Source organism: Schistocerca americana, chromosome 2, assembly GCF_021461395.2.
Source record: "Schistocerca americana isolate TAMUIC-IGC-003095 chromosome 2, iqSchAmer2.1, whole genome shotgun sequence".
Taxonomy (NCBI): Eukaryota; Metazoa; Arthropoda; class Insecta; order Orthoptera; family Acrididae; genus Schistocerca; species Schistocerca americana.
In genome coordinates, this window is record NC_060120.1 from 827,103,038 (window position 1) to 827,122,405 (window position 19,368).

Consider the following 19,368-nt stretch of genomic DNA (forward strand, 5'->3'; position numbering starts at 1 on the left):
TGTAAAATTTGTAGTAAATGCCTAAATTAAACTGGTATAATAAACCATTGAGACTCTGACATTGTGGACATCCTGCACATCAACAGGCAGAACCAACCAACCTATTTCCATAAAATATACTAACAACAAATTATGGTTACTGATAATTATGGGAATTACCTCTAGATTACTTTATATGTGTGTAGCTGCTGTTTTAATCCCATACTTAAAACAAAACATTTATACAACTTTAGACATACCACTATTGACTATCTGTATACTGGCAAAGTCAAGATCTACCTAATACAAATATTGTAACAATAAAATTAATCAATTATTGGTGATGTAATGTAAATGTATAGATAAAAAAAATCTACTCACCAAGTGGCGGCAGGAGAAAACATGCACAAGAAGGTTTAACTTTTACAAGCTTTAACTTTTACAAGCTTTCAGAGCTCCTCCTCCTGGCAGAAGAGTTGAATGAGAAGGAAGAGGGGATAAGGAAAGGACTGGAGAGGTTTAGGAAAATGGATACAGTTCAGAAAAGTCACCCAGAACCATGAGTCAGAGGAGACTTACTGGATAGGATGAGAAGGAAAGGCAGTCTTTCTTCCTTCTGGGTGAGTTTTCTGAACTGTACCCCTTTTCCCAAACGCCTCCAGTTCTTTTCCTTCACCCCTCTTCCTTCCCATTCAACTCTTCCTCCAGAAGAAAGAGCCACTGTCTATGGAAGCTTGTAAAATTTAAACCTTTTTGTATGTGTGTTCTCCTGCTACCGCTTGGTGAGTAGATTTTTTATCTAATACAAATACTGGAATTTCTCACAGTCGAAATATTCTGATAAATTGTAGGAGTGGCTAATGGGAAATTCTTTTACTTTGTTTTTGAAGATTAGGGGTTTTCTAATTTCATATCTGCTGCCCACCAGCAATTTTTGACAGACCTTGGCACTGGAATGTAAAAGTCCATTTTGAATCGCGGAGAGTGATGCATAGTCTACATGAAAATTATATATAGTTCTAGTATTTTGGTTGTGAATTGCAGAGTTAATCCTAAATTCAGTCACTAACCACAAGTATGGTGATGAGTGTTTGTGTACTGGCACCTAAGGTCCCTCCCCAAGGGTCTCGATGCTCTATGGTGGGTTCATGCTTGGCTATCACAGGGCCCCAGCCTTGGCATCATCTTTTCTCTTCCATGCTGCATGTCTATCCTCTTGCTATTCTTTTTGCCCTCCCATGGGGAAGATGTCTGGGATGTTTTTGGGAATGTTCTCAATTTTCCGTAGCCAATGTCAGAACAGTCTCTCACTGTTTTTCATTCTTTTCTTCTTTCTTTGTTCCCCTTCTCCTATCCTTCCTCTGCTTCGACATTTGAGGTTCCTCTTTCTCTTCTTCCTCCCTGTGCGCTCCTGAGAGTTGGTCCATGCATCTGACACGTAACAGGTGATTGGGTAATGCACAATTCCCAGTCCCGGGTTGACAGGTAGGATTCGGACATACACTCTGGTACAGGTCAGGCCCAGGGAGGGGTGATTACCTGAGCTGCTAACTTCCCAAATTGCTGATTGGTCCCTCTGTCAGGCATTCGGGAGGTGTGACCTGAGGTGTGAACAATCACCTAAAATGGGTGCACCACCCTCTAAGGGGGTGCCCCCAGTTGGAAGGAGTGCGCTATTGGAAACACTGGCAATTGTGGGGGGATTTTCTCGCAATGAGCTAATCATCATCTTAAGTCAACATATACTAAACATAAATGGAATGAGGCTCATGATTCAAAGACCCTCCCAGCTGTACCACGGTTCCTAATGGTTTCACGTACTGAAGATGGTCAGTCCTTTGCTACAGTAAATCCATTTATTATTCAGAAAGGTTTCCATCATGCAATTGTGAAATCCTGCTCTTGTTTACACAATGGCACTTTGCTTTTGGAGACACTTATGATTCTCAAGCACAACAACTGCTCACAGCTTCGCTCCTCCGTGGCTATCCTGTTCGTGTCAAGGCCCGTCGAATGCTGAATTCTTCCTGTGGTGTTATTTATGCTAGGCCGCTCAGTGGTCTGACCGAGGCAGAAATTCAAACGTACCTCTCTGATCAGTGTGTCATTGAGTCCATTGGGTGGTGAAAAAGGTAAATGCATCCTTAGTGCCCACACGCACTCTTTTTCTCACTTTTGATTGGGTGGTGCTTCCATCAAATATCAAAGCAAGCTGTGAAGTTATCACAGTCCAACTGTACAATCTGAACCCAGTGCGCTGCTACCAGTATCATCATTACAAATACACTTAAATGCCTTGTCGACTCCTGACCAAATGTATAATCTGTGGTAGGGATGCTCATGGGGTGATGTTCCACCTCCTCCCCACTGTATCAATTGCAGTGGCAACCATGTAGCCTCCTACTGTGGTTGCCCCAAGTATCCTGATGAGCAGGCCATCCAGGAGATTCAGGTGAAGGAAAAAGTGCCTTATCCTGTCACTCGCAAGTTGTTGGCTAGTCGGAAACCCTGCATTCTACCATCCCGCACTTACAGTATTGTTCGTGCTACATCTCGCTCCATGAAGGACTAGGTACGCAGACATGTGACCTCAAATTCAGCACATTGGTTGTAAAATCACCCAGTGTCATGGTAGCGTCCATATCTCCTCCTCCAGCTGTGCAACAAGCCGCCAAACTTTCGCCTCACAGGGCAGTCACCTGCTACACAATGGGTTGGCTGGGAAGGACAGAAGGAATATTCCTGTAAGACTTTTTGCGTCCCTCCAGCCAAAAAACATCTGAGTCTTTCTCTGCCAACTGAAAAGGCTTCAAGAAATGGAAAAAGGCAAACAGATTTCTCCTCTGCCAACTTGGAGGGCCTCTTCGATGGTGTCATCAGGTGATGCTCTCACCCAGCTGATCTCCGTCTCTCTGGTGTGCACCGCCACCTGTTTTTCTGCTCTGGACTCTGCAGACAGACAGACACAGACAGACAGACAGAGAGTGAGAATGCTGACACCTCTGTGGATCTCATGGAGGAGAATCCTTCTGCCTCTGTACCCAGTAACAGTGAGTCTGTGAAGGCTGACACTTGGCAGCCGCTGAGGTGACACCTATCCATATTTTCCCTCCTCCTCTTTCCTGGTCATGACTCTCCTCCAATGGAACTTTCAGCCTTAGTTCCAACAGAGAGGAATTATGGATCCTCTTGAAATTGCAGCATCTGCTTGCTCTCAGCCTCCAGGATACAAAATTGCATCCTCTTGACTGCTTAGAACTTTTGCATTTCTTTCTGGTCTGCTCTGACCTTCCACATGTGGATGCCATTCCAATGTCATGCTGCTCATCTCGGATGACGTTCATAGTCAAACCATCTCCCTGACTACCGGGCTTTAAGCTGTTGCAGTCCACATTTTCCTTCCTCACTTCACTTTTTCCCTTTGTACCATTTACATACCCCCTTCATTCGGTGTCACCAGGGCAGACTTCCTCCAGCTTATGGGCAACTCCCTCAACCCTTTCAGCTGCTCTGCGACTTTAATGCACATGTCTTCTTTGGGGTTCTCCCAGAACTTGTCAGAGAGGTGCCCTCTTGACAGACCTTGTCCTATCACGGGAGCACCCACGTTCCTTTCATTCTCCACACACACTGATTCCCATTTGGGCCTTTCCTTCTGCACTACCCAGCTTGCCAGTCATCTTGAGGGGTTTCATTCTCTCTGACACTTACTCAAGTGACAGTTTCCCTTGTGCTATCCATTTGCTGACTTCTAACCCACCTATGTGCACATCCAAATAGCAGCTTTCTAAGGCTGACTGGGGGCTTTACTCCTCCTTAGCAAGCTTTGACGAACAACGTTTCCCCAGTTGTGATGAACAGGTAGAATGTATTACAAATGTTATCCTTACTGCCACAGAACATTCCATTCCATTCCTCAGCCATGTCCCGGTCCCTTGGTGGACTGAGGTGTGCCACAACGCAGTTCGCACATGGAGATGTACTCTCCGCATTTTTAAGTTTACCTAATATGACAAACTGCATTCATTATAAACAGTTGCATGCACAGTGCCATCGCATTCTTCAGGATAGCAGAAAAGCTAGCTGGATTTCATGAATTACTTTTTTAAACTGTTCCACTCCCTCTTCTGTTGTGTGGGCCAAACTCTGGTGGCTCTCTGGGGCCAAGGTCCATTCTCCAATTTCTTGCCTGACCATAGCGGATGATGTCATAGTGGACCCTGTTGCTATCTCCAATACCTTGGGCCACCATTTTGCAGAGATTTTGATCTCCTCGCACTATAACTCTGCTCCTCCATCAGAAACGAGTGGAGGAGACTTAGGTGATACCCTCCTCTTCTCAGAATTGTGAGTGCTACAATGCCGCCTTTACTTCGAGGGAACTGGATCGTGCTCCCACTTCATCCCGATCCTCCACGGCCAGACAGTGTTCACATTCAGGTTTTGCAGAACCTTTCTCTTGCAGGCAAGCACTTTCTCCTTCATACATACAATTACATTTGGGCAGAGGGCATGTTTCCCAGACACGGGTGTGAAGCCACTGTCGTACCCATACCTAACCCCGGTAAGGACTAACACCTTCCTTCTAGTTATCACCCCATTTCTCTCCCCATCTGTGTCTCCAAGGTGATGGAATGTACAATTCATGCCCGTCTGGTATGGTGGCTTGAGTCTCGCAATTTACTAAGCCACTGCACAGTGTGGATTTTGAGCACACCTTTCTGCAGTTGATCTTCTCATCACTTTGTCAACCAATGTCATGAATGGTTTTCCTTGGAAGTACCAGTCTGTGGCCATGTTTTTTTATTTGGAGAAAACCTAAGACACTTACCAGGATACAGGTTGGCTGCCAGCTTTTCGAGGAGCTCTTTGCGGTGTGGGGAGTAGCCATGTATGTGAAAAACGGCATCCCATTTGAGTCAGTTGATGTTTCAAAGTACTGCACTGAAAAGGTGTTTGAATGTTGTGTAGGTGTGGTTAAATTTAACGGAGCTAAACTTCTAACTGTTGTTATTTATAGATCCCCAGACTCTGATTTCACAACATTTTTGCTAAAGCTAGAGGAGGTTCTTGGTTCACTTTATAGGAAATACAAAAAGTTAGTTATATGTGGTGACTTCAATATTAATTGTATAAGTGATTGTGCAAGGAAGAGGATGCTGGTAGACCTCTTTAATTCGTATAATCTTATGCAAACCGTGTTCTTTCCAACGAGAGTGCAAGGGAACGGTAGAACAACCATAGACAACATTTTTGTTCATTCCTCATTACTAGAAGGGCATTCTGTTAGCAAAAAGGTGAATGGCCTTTCAGATCATGATGCACAAATTTTAACTTTAAAAGATTTTTGTGCTGCAATACGTGTTAAATATAGTCATCAGCTCTTCAGGAAAGCTGATCCAGTTGCTGTAGAGACCTTTGTAAACCTTATAAAGGAACAAGAGTGGCAAGATGTTTATAGCGCTGATACAGTAGACGATAAATATAATGCCTTTCTCAAGACTTTCCTCATGCTCTTTGAAAGTTGCTTTCCGTTAGAACGTTTAAAACAGGGTACTAGCACAAACAGGCAGCCTGGGTGGCTGACTAGAGGGATAAGAATATCTTGTAGAACAAAGTGGCAATTATATCAAAACATTAGAAACAGTCAAAATCTAAATGCAGCAGCCCATTACAAACAGTATTGTAAGGTGCTTAAAACTGTTATTAGGAAGGCAAAAAGTATGTGGTATGCAGATAGAATAGCTAAGTCTCAGGATAAAATTAAAACCATGTGGTCAGTCGTAAAGAAGTTGCTGGTCTGCAGAGACAGGTCGAGGATATAGAATCAGTGCATAGTGGGAATGTCCGTGTTACTGATAAGTCGCATATATGTACAGTATTTAATAATCACTTTCTGAATATAGCAGGTGAACTAAATAGAAACATAGTCCCAACAGGGAATCATATAACGATCTTAGAAAAAAGTGTTCCGAGACTGTTACCTGAAATGCTCCTCCGTGATACTGACAAGAGGGAGATTGAGTTAATAATTAAATCACTAAAGACAAAGAACTCTCATGGATATGACGGGGTATCTAGCAGAATACTGAAGTATTGTTCTATGTATGTTAGCCCAGTTCTCAGCCATATCTGTAACTTTTCCTTTAGGAGTGGTCGGTTTCCTGACCGATTGAAGTACTCGGTAGTGAAGCCACTTTATAAAAAGGGAGACATTGATAATGTTGACAATTTTAGACCTATTTCTATGCCATCGGTGTTTGCTAAAGTTATCGAGAAGGTTGTATATACAAGGTTACTGGAGCATTTAAATTCACATAATTTGCTGTCAAATATTCAGTTTGGTTTTAGAAATGGTTTAACAACTGAAAATGCTATATTCTCTTTTCTCTGTGAGGTTTAGGACGGATTAAATAAAAGGTTGCGAACGCTAGGTGTTTTCATTGCTTTAACGAAGGCTTTTGACTGTGTTGACCACAAAATATTACTGCAGAAGTTGGACCATTATTCAGTAAGGGGAGTAGCTTACAATTGGTTCGCCTCTTACTTTAAGAACAGAAAGCAGAGGGTAATTCTCTGCAATATTGAGAGTGGTAGTGATGTTCAGTCCCAATGGGGCACTGTTAAGTGGGGCGTTCCCCAAGGGTCGGTGCTGGGGCCACTGCTGTTTCTTATTTATATAAATGATATGCCTTCTAGTATTACAGGTGATTCAAAAATATTTCTGTTTGCTGATGACACCAGCTTGATAGTGAAGGATCTTGTGTGTAATATTGAAACAGTAACAAATAATGTAGTTCATGAAATAAGTTCGTGGCTTGTGGGAAATAATTTGATGCTAAATCACAGTAAGACTCAGTTTTTACAGTTTCTAACTCACAATTCAACAAGAACCGATATTTTGATCAGACAGAATAGGCATATTATAAGCAAGACGGAACAGTTCAAGTTCCTAGGTGTTCGGATAGATAGTAAGCTGTTGTGGAAAGCCCATGTTCAGGATCTTGTTCAGAAGCTAAATGCTGCTTTATTTACCATTAGAACAGTATCTGAAATAAGTGGCACTTCAACACGAAAAGTAGTCTACTTCGCATATTTTCGTACGCTTATGTCGTATGGTATTATTTTTTGGGGTAATTCTTCTGATTCAAAAAGGGTATTTTTGGCTCAAAAACGGGCTGTTCGAGCTATATGTGCTGTAAGTTCGAGAACCTCTTGTCGACCCCTATTCAAAAATCTGGGAATTCTGACATTGCCCTCACAGTATCTATTTTCTTTAATGTCGTTTGTTGTTAGCAATATTAGCCTATTCCCAAGAGTTAGCAGCTTTCACTCAGTTAATACTAGGCAGAAATCAAATCTGCATGTAGAATGCACTTCCTTGACTCTTGTGCAGAAAGGAGTGCAGTATTCTGCTGCATCCATTTTCAATAAGCTACCACAAGAACTCAAAAATCTTAGCAGTAGCCCAAACTCTTTTAAGTCTAAACTGAAGAGTTTCCTCATGGCTCACTCCTTCTATTCTGTCGAGGAGCTCCTAGAAGAGCTAAAAAATTAAGCAAATTCCAGTGTTACATTGTTGATTTTCTTCATTTAAACTTACGACTTGTCACCTGAATATGTTTTTTTATATTTCATTTTATCTGTTTGTAATATCGTGTTATAATTTCATGTATTGACTCGTTCCATGACCATGGAGACTTCTCCTTAATTTGGTCCCACGGAACAATAAATAAATAAATAAATAAACTGGTATCCTCCATTCTCTCTACATGTGGGACTTTCATTGCCGCCTACCCTATTTTCTTCAGGAATTTTTAAAAGACCGAGTTTTCAACGTATGTGTGGGTTCTGGTTTGCCACACAACTTTATTTAGACGAACAATGTGCCTTAGGGTTCCATCCTGAGTGTCCTCGTCTTTGCTATCACCATTAACCATGTTAAGGCCTGTCTCCCGCCGGGCATATCAGGCTCCCTTTTTGTTAACGATTTTGCCATCTATTGCAGTTCTCCATGGACTTGACTCCTTGAGCGGTGTCTTCAGCATTGTCTTTATCATCTTTACATGTGGAACATCGACAATGGCTTTCGCTTATCCACTGACAAAAACTGTTTGTAAGACTTTCTGGTAGCACAATTGGTTTCTTCCACCGTCTTTACATCTTGGGCCTGTTGGTCTTCCCCTCTTTGAAACTATGAAATTCCTGGGGCTCATGTTCGATCGAAAACTTTCTTGGTCCTCCTGCATGTCGTACGCCATAAGCGATTCCTCAGTGTCCTACATGTCCTCGGCGGTACTTCCTGGGGAACTGACCGGATCACTCTCCTCTGTTTCTAACGGTCCTATGTCCATTCAAAACTAGACTATGGGTGTTTCATTTATGCATCTGCACGTCTGTCCATCTTACGCCATCTCAATACAATCCACTGCGTTTACTTTTTATCCGTTGTAGCAATGTGACAAAAGACCTCCATTGTCTCTCTGGTGTATTTTATGGACTTTTCTCTAAGTCTTCGTTTTTAGCTGTGTTTCCTTCCGCTGATTGGGCTTAACATGTAGTCATTTTTAACCCCTTTTTTGTCTTCGTGTTCTATCATTTTTACATGGGTGTGTATGTCTGTGGTTGTTTTTCTGCCCTACAACAAAATAAAACAAAACAAAACCTAAGGCCCCTAAAGAGGCTGTGAAACAAGAAGTTCGGTTGTCAACTTTCCACTGTGTTCTTATTACATGATTCTGTAGAGTAAATACTTTTCACTGTAACTGCAATGCTCTAGAATGTTACAAGATAGGACAATATTGGGTGAAAGTGTGCTAGTGATCCTGTCTGCAGGTTGATACAACTTAGTGAGTTTGCCAAGTGCAAAGTGGGCAGGATGGAACTTTTTGGGAACATTATCCACATGGTTGCAACACTTCAGTTTATTATTGATCTGGAAGCTGAAGAACTTCTCACTTGTCATCCAGTGTATGCTCATTAATCTGTATTTCTTGTAGTTTTGTTTTTGTTTGAAAAAGGTCCAACAACTCAACTGCAGTAATATAGATAAAGGATACAAATTCAGCTATTGTGGATCAGAATAATCAGTTTTTGACAATGTAATGTAAATAAATGTAATGTAAATAAAACAATCTACTCACCAATCGGCAGCTGGAGGAAGCGCGTGCACACACACACACACACACACACACACACACACACACACACACACACACACACACACACAAATTCCACTTATGTAAGCTTTTGAAGGGGAAGAAAGAGTGGTTGAAGGAAAAGGACTGGAGAGATTGAGAAAAAGGGATACATTTCGGAAAAGTCATCCAGAATCCTAGGTCAGAGACGGGATGAGAAGGAAAGACTGATTGTTGGAGACTGTATGGGATGAGATTTGAAAACCTGAGAGCTTAAAGGTGGAAGACATAGTATTATGCAAGACAGAGATTACTGCTGAAACATTATGCATGAGTTAATAAGAGTGAAAAGCTAGTGCGTTGTATGTAACAGAGATGGGAGGGGGGTTGGCGAAAAAGAGAGAGGTCAGAAAATGAATGATGTAGAAAACAAATGGAATGAAGAAAGGAGTGGTCGCTGTGAAAAAACGCTAAGCTGGAAGAAATTAATGTAAATTAAGTCCAGGTGGGTGGTGAGAACCAAGGATGTGTTTTAATGCTAGTCCCTACCTGTGGAGTTCTTAGAAACTGGTGTCTGGAGGAAGAATCCAGATGGTGCATGTGGACAAACAGCCATTGAGGTCAGGACTGTCATATTGTAGAGCATGCTCTGCAACAGGATATTGTGTGTTGCTGGTATACACACTCTGCCTATGCTGATCCATCTGAATTGACAACTGAGTGGTAGTCAAACCGATGTAAAAGGCTGTGCAATGTTTACCTAACAACTGGTATATGACAAGTGTTGCTTCACAGGTGGCCCTCCCTTTGATAGTATGTGTTTTACAAGTTACAGGGCTGGTGTGGGTGGTGGTAGGAGGTTGGATAGGGCAAATCTTGCAGTGGGGACAGTCACAGGGGTAGGAGCCATAGAGTAAGGATATGGATGAGCAGCATGGGGTCTGACAAAGATATTGCAGAGATTGGGAGGGAGACGAAAAGCTATTCTAGGTGTGGTGGGCAAAATCTGAAACAGAATGGATCTCATTTCAGGGCATGATTTTAGAAAGCCATGGCCTTGTCAAAGTAGCTGATTAATACATCCAAGACCAGGATAATACTGAGTGACAAGTGGTGTGCTCCAAAGTTGTTTTATGGACAGAGCAGCAGTACTAGGATTGCATGTGATGGCCCGGAAAATCTACTTTTGAACTTGGCTAATGGGGTACTTAAGTCCAGTGAAGGCTGCGGTGAGAATGTATCGATGCAAAGAGTCTGCATCTGAACAGAAATGTTTGCCTCAAATGCCAAGGCTGTATGGGAGGGAATGTTTGATATGGAGAGGATGGCAACTAACAAAATGTAAGTACTGTTGTTTGTCAGTAGGTTTAATATGGACAGAGGTGCGTAGCTGGCCTCCAGTGAGGATGAGGTCAACATGATAGAAAATGGCATGAGATTCTGAATAGCATCATGTGAAATTTAATTGGAAGAAGGTATTTAGAGATTCCAGGAATTATAACACGTCAGTCTCGCCAAGAGTCCATATGGCAAAGACGTCATCAGTGTTTTTAAACCAAACCAAGGACTGAAGGTTTATGGAGCCCAACAAAGCCCTCTCCAAGTGACCCATGAAAAGATTGTCACAGGAAGGAGCCATCCTGGTTCTTATGGCCATACCCCTGACCTGTTTGTAGGTGTCCCCCTCAAGGGTGAAGTAATTGTTGGGAAATATAAAGTTTATTAAGTGAGTGGGAAGGATGTCATAGGTTTGGAATCAGTTGGATGATGACTGAGGAAATGTTCAGTAGCAGCAGACAGACAATGTACATGGGGATGTTGGTATGGAAGAAAATGGCATCAACAATGACAAGCAAGGTGTGTGGTGGGAGAGGGACAGGCACAGATTTCAGATGATCTTGGAAATGGTTGGTATTTTTGATGTAGGAGGGAAGTCTTTGTACTATGGGTTGCAGGTGTTGATCAACTAAGGCAGATGTATGTTCGTAGGGTGCTTTGAAGCCAGCAACTATAGAACGGCCAGGTTGATTGGTTCAGTGGATCTTAGGAAGAAAGTAAAAGCTGGGGGTGCATGGTTTGGGTGGGGTGAGAAGTTCTGTGGATTGAGGTGTTGGTCCTTCTGAGGTGCCTGAGGTTTTCAGGAGGGACTGTAGGTCAGTTTGACTCACAGGGATGGGATCTTGATGGCAGATGCTGTATGTAGAGGTGTCATACAACTGGCGTAGACCTTCACCAACATACTTGTACTCCTGTCAGTCAAGTACCACAGCAGTAGATTCTTTGTCTGCTGGGAGCACAATGATGGGCATAGGCAGAAGGTGTATTCTGGAAACACTCAATATCCTGTTGCAAAGCATGCTCTACAACATGACAGTTGTGACCTCAGTGCCTGTTTCATCACACATGCCATTTGGATTCTTCCCCCAGATGCCAGTTTCTCAGAACTCAGTGGGTGGGAGCTAGTGCAACAACATGTGCTTGGTTCTCACCACCCACTTGGCCTTAATTTATGTTAATTCCTTCCGTCTCAGTGTTTCTTCACGTAACTTCTTCACTCCATTTTAGTTTTCTACATCTTTCATTTTCTTCACTGTCCCTCTTCCCACCTCTGTTACATACAATGCACTTAGCTTTTCACTCTTATTAAGTTGTGCACAATGTTTTAACAATAATCTCTGTCTTGCATATTACCCTGTCTTCCACCTTTCAGCTCTCAGGTTTTTTACCCCTCCTCCTTCCACTTCAACTCTTCTACCAGAAGGAGCCTCTGGCTCCCAAAGCTTTCACAAAATTTATTTGTGTGTGTTTTTCTCCTGCCGCCGCTTGGTGAGTAGATTATGTTATCTGTCACAATTATTGATTTATGTGCAATGGCACAATGAGTTTTTGTAAGACTGAGGTTTAAGTTGCTGGCTGTGAACCACTTGTAAGAATTTTCCACTATTACTTATCTATATCTGGTGCATGCGTTCGGCCCTTTTATCAATATTCATGTGTCATCAGTAAACATCACAGTTTTTTGGAGAATTATTTAATGCCCCAGATAAATCATTTATGGAGACCCAGAACAAGAATGGGCCAAGCACTGAAGCTTCTTCACACCATATTTAATGTTTTCCCATGAATTCAGTTTTGTTCATGTTGCATCATTTGCTAGTATGGAACTGTGTTTTCTTTTGATAATACTCCACCCATCAAGGGGAAGGCCTTTATTGACTTGTTGTTTATATGGTCAGGCAGAGAAATGCCTAATGGTCTTCTCAGTATCCACATTTTGGCGAGGTGTAATGAGTACTCAGCACTTCTAGGTGTGGGCCAACACTCACTATTATATAAAGCAACTGGCCTCACCACTGTGTGATATATCTTTAATTTTAGGTAGATAGGCTTCTACTTATTCCAAGAACATCAGTGACACCTCTGAATCGCATCCATGTAGCTTTGATTCTTTATCACACGTCCTCATTCACATAGCTGTCACTCTGTAGTTGGGAACCTAGGTATCAAAGTGTATCCACCTTGGTGACAGGAGCTGTTTTAATAATGTACAATTCCAGGAGATGGAATCATTTTGAGGTACTCAGTCTTGTGGATGTTCAAACGGAGGCCAAATCTTTGCAGACACCTCATACCATGTGTTGACTTGAGTTTGAAGTTCCTTCCAGGTATGTGCCACAAGCACTGCGTCATCAGCACATTGTGGTACCCATTACAGTAAGAGAGCAATGGAGGTGGAGTTAATTGAGCTGTGATGAACACCAACTGTCATATGAAAGCTGCTAGACCTGTAGCGCAGTGCAGCTGGCTCCTGGTGCTATTCTACAGCATTGTTATCCAGTTTATGTTAGTTTTTGAAACTTGGTGATCATGAAGATCATATCAAATCATCTGATATAGTTCTCAAACGAACGCTGTGTCAAGGTCAAAATGAGAAAGTGTGGTGACCGCCTTTTCTCGCAGGATTTCTCTTTCAGCTGAAATGCAGCAAAAATTGCATTTTTGATGCCACATTCCTTTACAAACCCATATTGGTTTAGTGAGATCTGATTATGGTCCACAGCCTGTTGTCAAGGATACACTCGAATATATTTAAAGTGTGGAAGAGGAGCTGGATTGCATGGTAGTTCGTAACATTCAGCAGGGTCACCCTTGCCCTTAGAAACAGATGCTGTGGTGCTAGATGACCGATCTGTGGTATGTAGCTGCAGTAACTGATTAGAGTTGAATTTTGCCACCTAGGGGATCGCTTTGCCGCTAGGTCTCTTAGTTCTCCATGTCTGCAAGAAGGTTGTCTGGCCCTGGATCCTTTCCATTCTTCATGTTACAAATAACAGCTTTGACTACTTCTGCTGTGGTAGGTGGAACTGACCTAGTTGTTACATTCCCTTTTGGTATTGGTGGGTGAGGAAGTTCAGTATTAGATATCTCACTGAAATACCCTCACCAACATCCCAGAATCCTCTTGACGTCGTGGAACAGCTGACTATTCTTATCTTTTTCACACTTGTAGTGTTCTACATCCAGACCTGTTCTACATAGTGCTCAGGCCAGTCAGTAGATGATTTTGTCTCCTTATTGTTAGCCGGTTGTACAAATATTGGTGGTGATTTGCTTCGGCCTCTGCAATGACTACTTTTGTCTCCTCCTTGGTGATAATTCTGAAGATTCTTCTCACTCTGGGAAATTTGTAACTGTTTCAAAGCTGCTTTTTTGTGTGGACTTTTCCTTTTACTTTGTGTGTCCACAACTATGTCTGTCTGTCACTTCTGTGTGTACCTGGCAGCATCACATCAAGCTCAGCTTAAGCTACACTAGTACATAATTATTAAACAGTGGCAAAATGTAATCAGTATAAGCAGAATCAATGGGAGTGTAAACAGGTCTTCTTCATTGCATGTCACAACACCATTCCAGAATGTGTCTCTAGCTGTCTCATTACATCCTATCTGTGGGATGTATGCAGAAGAGATGTGACTTCAATTGGTTGGGGGGTCAGTGACTACAAATGTGAGAGTATGTATGTACAAGTGATATTTTGTTGTGGAGTTTTTCATTCACTACAACAGCAACTCCTTGGTTGTTAGTTGTTCCATGATAGATCAATTTATACCCTTCCCAAGCATATCTGCATTTCTGTCCTTTCCATTGTCTCTCTTGTAGGCAGGCTACATTGACTTGAGATGTTAGGATTTCTGCCAGCTCACGAATGTGGACTGACAAAGTTCCAATATTCCAAGCAGAAATATGTAATAATTTATTTTGGGTTCAGTCCTTTAGCCAACATCATTTGTGGATGATCTCACGTTGACCAGGTGAGACCATTGCACATTGCTTCTGGAGGATGACCTGATATTTTCCAGTAATGTAACTTGGGCGAGTGACCCATGAGTTGTGACAATAATTGCTCGACCGACCTGTCACCAAGCATTGTATATCTTACACCAGGTTTAAATTAGGCCACTCGCTATTTGGAGTAAGATGCTTTTTGTAGGTGCTTCTCTGGAGTACAGAGTACAGATTTGCCCGCTCCACCACTGATGCCTTACCAAATTCCACCTTCTCTGCTGCAGGTGCCTTAAGAAGAGGTTTATCTTCCGCCCACACTTCCTTCCCCATCAGTTGCGAAATAAGGTCTCAGACTTGCAACTGGCATAGCTGGATTCAGGAAAAAAGAAAGAATCCTAATATGTTCCATTAAAATTGCAGCAGACACAGCTAAACTTTACAGTAATCAAAAAATTATGTGCCAATGTTTAAAGGAAAATTGGGGCAGTCTTTGTTTCTCCATTTTGTTTGAAATTTGATTTAAAACCGGTGTTACTGAGAAAGGTGGCACAACAGCATAATTAAAACTGCATTGTAATGGTGAAGTATTTCATTGTTTATTATTCTTAAAGTGAATAACAGTGTGAAATTTAGAAGTGTATCGATAAAATGCTGTACTTAAAAATGGGAGTGGTGTCTGACTATTCTCATTTAGATTTTTCTTTAAACTACTTCAGACAAGTTACATAGTAGGATATTGCATTATAAGAGCATATATGTATCTTCATTGTAGTAGCATAATTGTTGTTGGATGTTTGGACATGCACATGTCCCCCCCCCCCCCCCCCCCCCTCACACACACACACACACACACACACACACACACACACACACACACACACACACACACACACCTGTGCAGCTATATTGTGCTGGCTGAACACACAATACTGGGGTTGTGGGATGATGAAGCTAGACGGAGAAAGAAGTAAAAGTGGGATGGGAGTTATCCTTACACCACATCCTTTGTTTCCACAAACCTCCTGATCCTAATATCTGCTAACCCACTTCATCCACACCTCCATGTCATAGTCATTGAGCAATACACAAACTCACTGGCTCCGGTGCCTCTGTGTTACTCTCCTAGCCTGTGGGTCTGCTGCCTCTCTCCCCACATTTGTATTATGCACACCGGCTATCTCCCTGTGAACCACTAGCTACCCCTTCCCAACCCCTCATCTCACTTCTTGCCTGTTTCTCCCTCTACCTACCCCACCTCTGACAACTCCTCATTCCAATCCATCTGCCAAACTGAAATCCCGGCACTGTGTGTTCACCTCACACAATGTAATTGCATAGGTTTGAGGGTACATTCGTGGATGGGTGTGCACACACAAATTTTCATGTCTGTATCTAAAAGCTTGCAACCTTCCTTCATTTTTGTGTGTGTTCACGACTCAAAGCTTCTGCTATTCAGTTAGTGGTCTCCTTTATACCTGAAATATTTGACAGTAAAATATTTCAGAATCAGCAGATGTGTGTTACTGTGATTTATTTTCTTTTTTTTCCCAGTTTTTATCGATTTGTGTTGGAACCAGAAATTCAGTTTGGTCCAGATGGTCAGATGTCTGCTGGCCCGATAGCTCGTTTCAACAACATGCCAACTAGTGTTCTTCTAACTCAGAACATGCACGTACCAGAAAACTGGTTGGTTGAGGTGGTGCGCAGTCCATATGATCTTGATAATATTCGTCTGGATGATGTTGGAAGTGGTGTGCACAGGTAAATAAAATCTCTTTCAGAATTAATGTAAATAATAACAAATAAGTTAAATTAGAATTTAACAGTACATGAATGATGTTCTGTGCCAAATGGCCAGAAAAGTTTCTGTTAATGCGTCATTACTCAATGTGTACACTGTCTTTCTCTTGTCTGCAAAATGGATCTCAATGTCAATTTTTTTAGTGGTTATGAAAATTATTTTACAATATGTTGTCTTATTTTAGAAGTTAGTAATTTGTGGTAGCTTATTATGTGACTGGATGTTTACGTTGCAGTGAATTTGAACTGGAATATCTGCTACTGGAGGGCCATTGTTTTGATGCCATTTTGGGGAACCCACCAAGGGGTCTGCAGATTACGTTGGGCACAGAGACACAACCTGTAGCTGTGGATACAATAGTTATGGCTAACTTGGGCTATTTTCAATTGAAAGCTAACCCTGGAGCGTGGATTCTGAGACTCCGTCAAGGTCGCTCAGCAGATATATTCGACATAGTAAGGTACGTTAATTTCTGTAATGTAATGAGTTATTAGTAGTTGTAGTCTTGTTTTCTTATACTTACAAAGAAACATTACTTTCTAACTGTAGGAAGATACAGTTTGAATCTAATACTTGAAATCCCAGGGCCTTGGACCAGGGCAATTGAGGCTCAGTGATTCAGTAGCACTTAATCAGGATTGAGATAGTTTGACTTTTGGTGGTGGAAACCATTTTAGAATTCACACGTAATGGAGAGATGTAGCAGCATACAGTTCACGTTAAATGTGTTGTGTTCCAATGACGAAAGCACAAATAAATCTGCACTGTACAACCGAATGAAAGCATTTGCCACTTCCTCACCTTCTAGTGACATTCTTCAACATAGTACTTAAGGTAGGCACATGGCATGCTTACACATTAAGAAATTACCTACAGCTACGCTCTGCAAACCACTGTGAGGTGCATGGCAGAGGGTACATCACATTGCACCAGTTATAAGTGTTTCTTCCTGTTCCATTTACGTATGGAGTGTGGGAAGAATGATTGTTTGGACGCCTGTGTGCATGCAGTAATTATTCTAATCTTATCTTCATGATCCCTATTTGAGTGATACGTAGCGGGATGTAGTATATAACTAGAATCATAATTTAAAGCCAGTTCTGAAACTTTGTTAATAGACTTTGTTGGGATAGACATAAACTATCTTCAAGCGTCTTCCAGTTCAGTTCCTTTAGTATCTCTGTGACACTCTATCACGGTTTGAACAAACCTGTGACGATTTGTGGTGCCCTTCTCTCTGTACATTCATTATCCTATGCTAGTCCTATCTGGTATGGATCCCACACACTTGAACAGTTTTCTGGAACTGGACGCATGAGTGATTTGTACGCAGTCTCCTTTGTAGATTGGTTGCACTTCCCCAGTATTCTACCAAACCGAAGTCCACCACCTGTTTTACCCACAATTGAACCTATGTGGTCACACCATTTCATATCCTTGCAAACTGTCACATCCAGGTATTTGTATGACTTGGCTGATTCCAGCGGTGTCTCATTGATGTTACAGTGATAGGATACTACATTTTTTCTCTTTGTGAAGCACAAAATTTTATATTTCTGAACATTTAAAGCAAGTTGTCAATCTCCGCACCACTTTGAAATCTTATCGAGATAGGTAGGTTTGAACTCCCTATCAAGAAAGTTGTAGCTCCAGTTTTGTAATATTCAGTGGTCTGTTATTCAGTACTGATATAAATACAGTAGTAGAATGACCAGTTGTATTGATGACACTTATGCCGTTCCGAGGGACATCTTGCCCAGAGGAGCAAACACTGTTTTTGGCATTGACATGTGTAATTGAAATCCTGTCGTAATCTGTTAATTTATTCTCATATGAAAAAACTTTGGACATCAACAGAGAGATTCTTATAATGAATCAGTTTAAAAGGCAAAATGAGTAGAAACATGTGGGAAAGCTGTTTTACTCTTGGCACTTGTACTTAGCTTCTACTCATATATGTAAGTGGTACACCATGATGTGGTGAGAAACTTGCAGAATTGTCATTACATCATCTAGAAACTTTAATATTAGTATCTTTTTCAGCAGAATTAAAAATTTACCAAATATTTGGGTTCTTTCTCAGTTTATTGTACTGTGAATATTGTATGAAAAGCCAAAGGTGCACCGCAAACTTTGAATGACCTATGGTAACCAGTCACCTTATAGTAGATGTGTATAATTACAAACTGATACCATCCATGCACCAGAACAAGTCTCTGCAACTTGTAGGCATGTCAGGTAGCTCCAACATTACAGCCTGAACTACCAACACTGCCGACTGATGTTTGTCACTGGGACATAACTGCTTGTGTTCTGCATGCACACATTGCACTTTCTTCTTACTAAGCCCTTCATCCCTCTGATCAGCACACATCTCGTGATGCAGCCATAGGATACATAAAAATTCAGATTATAAACTCACCTCACTCCCCATCCTCCCTTTCCATCTCTCCACCACCACCACCACCACCACCACCACCACCACTGCGCGCGCGCGCGCACACACACACACACACACACACACACACACACACACACACACACACACACACACGCACAACGGCACGCGCAACGGCACACGCGCGCCCACACACACACACACACACACACACACACACACACACACACACACACAGAGCTACTTTGTTTTGCTGCTGTGGTCTGGACAGCACAACAGAATGGGTCTGTTGTGTCTAGGTGTAGTACTGGGACTGTACGAAAAAGTATGGGGGGGGGGGGGGGGTTAATGGAATGGTACCATTCACTCTATACTGAAGTTACTGGATACTGAATACCCACAAAAACAAGAACTGGAATATAGTACATCAGCTACTAAACATGGGCCAGCTGCAGTTTCATAACACTTTATTTGAATTGTGTGATTCAGTGGCTACTTTATTGTATTTTGAATACAATTATATTTTTAACTATGTTAATGTTTTTATTGCCTTGCAGTCATGAGGGAACAGATACTCCTGCTGATTCTGAGGACATAAAAGTCTTAATTAGCTCATTCCGTAGTCATGTCATCAAATTAAAAGTTTCGAAGAAACCAGGAAAACAGCACATGGACTTGCTCGCTGAAGATGATCAGAATTCTGGAATATGGAATTCAATAACAAGGTTGTATAGCTTACCATTATTATTATTTTTGTTGTTGTTGTT

The 19,368-nt window shown here is 41.8% G+C and overlaps 1 protein-coding gene across 1 annotated transcript in view; it reads left to right on the forward strand.

The window, feature by feature from the left end:
- Positions 1 to 19,368, forward strand: part of LOC124595455 (UDP-glucose:glycoprotein glucosyltransferase) — a 127,611-nt gene that overhangs the window by 87,598 nt on the left and 20,645 nt on the right. The window contains exons 17-19 of the mRNA XM_047134202.1: positions 15,954 to 16,163; positions 16,439 to 16,663; positions 19,159 to 19,326. Of these exons, the coding sequence (XP_046990158.1) occupies positions 15,954 to 16,163; positions 16,439 to 16,663; positions 19,159 to 19,326 (603 nt within the window). The remainder of the gene's footprint in view (positions 1 to 15,953; positions 16,164 to 16,438; positions 16,664 to 19,158; positions 19,327 to 19,368) is intronic.